The sequence below is a fragment of the Curcuma longa genome, chromosome 20 (assembly GCF_044706935.1).
Source record: "Curcuma longa cultivar G26 ecotype Majalengka, Jawa Barat chromosome 20, ITB_CL_G26_1.1, whole genome shotgun sequence".
NCBI classification, from domain to species: domain Eukaryota; kingdom Viridiplantae; phylum Streptophyta; class Magnoliopsida; order Zingiberales; family Zingiberaceae; genus Curcuma; species Curcuma longa.
Window position 1 is genome coordinate 9978432 of NC_133880.1, and position 5211 is coordinate 9983642.

The window sequence follows — 5211 nt, forward strand, 5'->3', positions numbered from 1 at the left end:
TATCTCCTCTTGTAAGTTTGAAATACTTGAACCTTGTGTTCAGATTGACCCACATGAAAGTTTAGGGTTAGAATGAGAAAAGCATACGGTAGAGGAGAGTTTAGGGTTAGAATGAGAAGAAGGTGTATAGAAAGTTTTCAAACTTTACAACGCAACGAAGGAATCGAGAACCTTTTCATTGGAAGCGAAAAAGGGGCGGGGACGCATCGATAGCAATGCAAGCCAAGGTCTAAGTTATTTATTAAGTGAGTTAAGCAGCCGAGTCAGGAATTAAATTAGAGCAGTGTCCCCGAGCAAAAAGGACGCCATTATCCTTGAACCCCTCGTCGCCAGATGAACACGCACACCATAAAGAAAATTTCTCCTCTGTTGCTTGTTCTTGTCCTCGAATCGAATCCGAGCGCGGGTGTCGCAACCCTCCCGCCGCTATCTCCTTGTAGCAATCTCGTCCGTGAGCACGCCCCGAGGCGATGCCGATGCAATTGCTATAATTATTGCTGCGGTTGCGCTAGCAGCTGCCGCTTCTGGTGAGGTAGAGTTTGGGTTTGCGGTAGAAGTAGGTGGTGGAGGGTGGTGCAAGGTGGTGGTGCTGCTGTTGTAATCTCGGCTGAAGCTACTTGTTGGCTTGCTCTCCTCCGCCGAAGCCCCGAAGTGGCATGCACCGAGCTGCTTCCCCTTGTTTTATGTGACGCTGATGGCCTCCACTTCCTTTCTCTTCTCCACTCCCCAAGCTCATGCCTCAACGGACCGCCCTAACTCCATCTCTACTACTACTACTACTACTGCCTCCTCCTCCTCCTCCTTTTCCTCCTCCTCCTTTATTAATACCAACTCCCCATCCGCTCCTCAATCCTCCCTCTTCCTCTTGCCTTCCCAACAGCTTTCCTACTGCCAGCAGCAGGAAGAGGAGCTGCTGCAACTCCTGCTCTTCCAGCACCAGCAGGAGCAAGCCAAGATGGTGAGGAAGCGCCTCGCGTCCGAGCTCGACTTGCAGCCTGACGACGGTTCTTGTGCGCCTTCTCGCCTCCCTCGCCGCTCCGCTGCCGCTGCTTCTTCCTCCGCGAACCCTCCCCCGCTCTTGGGGCAGTCGTCGTCTCTTCTCCTTCCGCCTCCCGTCGAGTCCTCTTCCGTCCTGTTGCCTAGCAGCACTAGCTCGATTCTTCCATCTTTGTTGAATCCTTCGCCGCTGCTGCCACTGCCAGTTTGTGGTTTCTCTGGTTTGCCGCTGTTTCCTCCGGAGAATGATCGGATTGCTTTGCCGGCTTCGGAGACGGCGGCTGGACGCCAGTTTGCTTCTTCTTCGGCCGTTGGAGGAGGAGGTGGCGGGGCTGATGATCCCGGGGCTAGCACAGCTTTTGTGGACGGGATCATTCGGGATATTATTAGTAGCTCCGCCGCCGGTGGGGAGGTTTCTATCCCTTTGATAGTTCAGAGTGTCCGTGAGATCGTGCACCCTTGTAACCCAAGCTTGGCAGCTTTGCTGGAGTTCCGGCTGAGATCGCTCCAACCGCCGGCTCCGCCATTGCCGTCTCTTCCGGCCATCTCGCAGTCGGCTCTTCAACGGAGGATCGACGCGAGGGAGGTTCTTCCAGTTACGGAGATTGCCTCTCCGTCGCTAAAGCGGGGGAACCCCGCACCACCCTCGTTTGCGTTCCCTGCGGTGGCTACTAGCAGCGGCGGATCGGAAAAGCTGCAACCTGCACCGCCGCCTCCACAGCAACCGCAACGGAGCTCCACGTCGATTTCATCCGATGAGGCTACGGCAGCGACGGTTGCTGCTACTACTTCAGCGGCAATGGCGGCGAAGGAAAAGAGGGTAGAAATGGAGAAGAGGAAGCGGGATGAGGATGGGCTACACCTGCTGACGCTGCTTCTCCAGTGCGCGGAGGCGGTGGCAGCCGACAACCTGGAGGAGGCAAACCGCCTGCTTCTCGAAATCTCCGAGCTCTCGACTCCCTTCGGCACGTCCGCGCAACGCGTGGCGGCCTACTTCTCGGAGGCCATGTCGGCGCGGCTAGTGAGCTCCTGCCTCGGCCTCTACGCCCCTCTCTCCACCGTGCCCCATCGCCACCGCCTCGCTGCCGCCTTCCAGGTCTTCAACGGAATCAGCCCCTTCGTCAAATTCTCCCACTTCACCGCCAACCAAGCCATCCAGGAAGCGTTCGAGCGCGAGGACCGCGTGCACATCATCGACTTCGACATCATGCAAGGTCTTCAGTGGCCAGGCCTCTTTCACATCCTCGCCTCCCGCCCCGGCGGCCCACCTCGGGTGCGCCTCACTGGCCTTGGCTCCTCTATGGACGCTCTTGAGGCCACCGGCAAGCGCCTCTCTGACTTCGCCGAGACCCTCGGCCTCCCCTTCGAGTTCGTCCCCCTCGCTGAGAAGGTAGGCAACCTTGACCCCGACCGCCTCGGAGTCAGCCGCTGCGAAGCCATCGCGGTGCACTGGCTCCACCACTCGCTCTACGACGTCACCGGCTCCGACACCAACACCCTCTGGCTTCTGCAGAGGTAACGCAGGCACTTGATGTGCTTCTCTTTCTTCTTCCTTCTTTTGTTTTTTAGTGCGATTGCCAATGCCGTGTGCCCAAGCGGAAGGAGAGCTCCTTTTTATTTCCTTCACGATTTTCACCTACTTTTAAGCTTTCCTTTTACGGTGTTAGCTTCTTCGCTCGATCCAAGTTTCCTCATTTGCGATTTCTCGGTGGAAGATTGTAGACTTGTAGTGGTTCAAGGGATCTGTTTTTTCTCCTCCTTTTTCTTCTTCTAGTATCATTGTTGTTGCTTTCAAAGAGGTGATGATGGCGGAGGAGGTACTTTATTAATTTGTTTTTATTTTGCATGTAATTAAAATTGCAGGTTGTCGCCGAAGGTGGTGACGATGGTGGAGCAGGACCTGAGCCAATCGGGCTCGTTCTTGGCCCGCTTCGTGGAGGCGATCCACTACTACTCCGCCCTCTTCGATTCGCTCGGCGCCAGCTACAGCGAGGACAGCCAGGAGCGGCATATCGTGGAGCAGCAGCTGCTCTCGCGAGAAATCCGCAACGTGCTCGCCGTCGGAGGCCCGGCGCGCACCGGCGAGGTCAAGTTCAGCAACTGGAGGGAGAAGCTGAGCCAGTCGGGCTTCTGCGGCGTCTCCCTCGCCGGCAACGCCGCCGCCCAGGCTACTCTCCTCCTCGGCATGTTCCCCTCCGACGGCTACACCCTGGTGGAGGAGAACGGCACGCTCAAGCTCGGGTGGAAGGACCTCTGCCTCCTCACTGCCTCCGCCTGGAGGCCCATCAATCACACCGTTGTCGGAGCCACGCGGTAGCAAAGCTCAATTCCTGTTAAAAAAAACCTGATCCTTTTCGTCTTCTTCAATTCCTGTGCGCATGATGCTTGATGTGTTGCCTAACGAGCAAAAGTTAGCCATTGCCGTGGAATGCTTTGGACGAGGTGTGCGTGGCAGCGACGCGGCCTCTGCCTCGACATGGCCATTGCTGGCAGCGTATGGTCCTTTTCCATCTCACTGCAACTCTGTACCCTCCCTGAAACTTTCACCCCCTCACTCAACTCATAGCTATTGCTTAATGGTTGAAGGAATCGAGTAACCTGTGGTAATGTACTCTCGATTTTCTGGAGATTTGGGATGCAGCTTTTACTTGTCTTGTTTAAGGAAATCATCAAATCGCCCTCTGATGCATGGGTTAAAACAAGGAGAGGGGCCACGAAGAATGCACTCCGGTAAGACATTGGTGTTTGGTTTGGCCCAGCAGATATGGACTTCTGTAGGTTACTGCAGCTTCAAGTGTCATATCAACTTTGAATGCTTGTGTCCTCTTCAGGGAATGTTAGCAATAGAAATGAATAAATTGATGCTTCCACATAATAATTTAAGAACAATGATAAGGAGGAAAAACAAGAGGGCCGACCTCGCTACATGATTTTGATTACATGGATCGTAATTAAACTTATTTTGCATTATAATTATATTCGTTTACAAAACATTCTTACCAATTAATATTTTACAATGAGAAGAAAATTAATTGGAAAGTAAAACAATAATTAGGTTGAAAATAAACAGGAGCAAGTGAACACGGAGCACTTTCTTTTGTGCTCCTTTATTTATAGATTTCAAATTATCTTTAAACTATTTTTCTGTGTGAATCTAGTGATTGAATCTTTTCAAGTCAATTATTTTCATGATCACATAAGCTTCTGTCTACAATAAATAGTTCACTAGCTTAATCATGTGCGTCATCCGATAGTAATTGTCTTTTTTTGTTAAATTGGCATTCTTATTTTAGCTTTTGTTGGAGATCCAATTGATTACACTCTTTTTTGATTCTTAAATAGAGAGCAACTATTTTGATAAGATAGACCTTCATTCAACTATTTATTCCACTCTGTAGGATTGAAATAAGGCATGAGCTGGATGAATAGCTTTAAGAAATTATTTCAATAAGGAGAGTTATTCCAAAAAACACAAGTAATGCAAAAAAAATGCACAAAAGTAAAGGAAAGAAGGCAATGCTTACTCAATTTTTTATGTGGTTTGGTAGCCTTCAAATTCTTACTCCATGACCTATTATATTTCAACATGTCACTCTATAAAATTTATTAATTTATTTTTTTCAGTGGAAAAATCTTTTACAAACTTCAAAAGAAGAAAATAAAAATCACAAGTGAATGAGAGAGAGCTTCAGTAGAAAATTTGATAAAGTTTTGTGTTTATAGAATAATTGATGGTTTATAATCAATATGTCCTATATTTATAGCTTTACCCTAAACTTTCAAGAAGTCTCTAGAAGCATTGCATTAGTTGAATGATTACACTGTTGGCTGCGGAATGAATAATCACTTCAACCATCATTATTTTACTACCTTCTTTAAATAATCATTTTGATGAACTGATCATTTTGTTATTCAACCTCCATCAGTCGACTATTTCTTCCATTGCCTTCAAGCGTAACTTCTAGAAAATAACTATTATAATGAACTAATCTTTCCGTTATGATTGTTCAACACCAATTAATCAATTGCTCGTACTGTTAATCAATTGTTTTTAACTATTACTTCTGGAAAACTATTGTTATAATGAATTAACCATTTCGTTAGAACAAATAACCGTTATTTCAAATGACTCAAGTGATTACCAACTATTTGCTCATCAGGCAATTACCAAACAAAATATTTTAGAAGCAAATAGAATGTTTCATAGTTGACTAG

At 48.5% G+C, this 5211-nt stretch overlaps 1 protein-coding gene across 4 annotated transcripts; it reads left to right on the forward strand.

Annotated features, from left to right (window-relative positions):
- The first annotated feature begins 273 nt into the window (after positions 1-273).
- On the forward strand, positions 274-3835 carry LOC141813645 (protein SCARECROW 1-like). 4 transcript variants are annotated; one of them, XM_074701607.1, is made up of 4 exons: positions 881-1611; positions 1672-1771; positions 1808-2511; positions 2860-3835. In XM_074701607.1, the coding sequence occupies exons 1-4, from the start codon at positions 956-958 to the stop codon at positions 3311-3313; spliced, it is 1914 nt and encodes a 637-aa protein (XP_074557708.1). In that variant the 5' UTR covers positions 881-955; the 3' UTR covers positions 3314-3835. The 4 variants fall into 4 exon arrangements, with proteins under 4 accessions (XP_074557707.1, XP_074557708.1, XP_074557709.1 ...); XM_074701608.1 differs by having other exon boundaries at positions 1675-1771; XM_074701609.1 differs by having other exon boundaries at positions 881-1089; positions 1147-1617; positions 1696-2511.
- Positions 3836-5211: the final 1376 nt, after the last annotated feature.

Coding starts and splice junctions, on each gene's coding strand:
- LOC141813645 (XM_074701606.1), top strand. CDS start 695: ATGGCCTCCACTTCCTTTCTCTTCTCCACTCCCCAAGCTCATGCCTCA. Junction 2,512..2,859: donor ACCCTCTGGCTTCTGCAGAG/GTAACGCAGGCA, acceptor TTAAAATTGCAG/GTTGTCGCCGAAGGTGGTGA.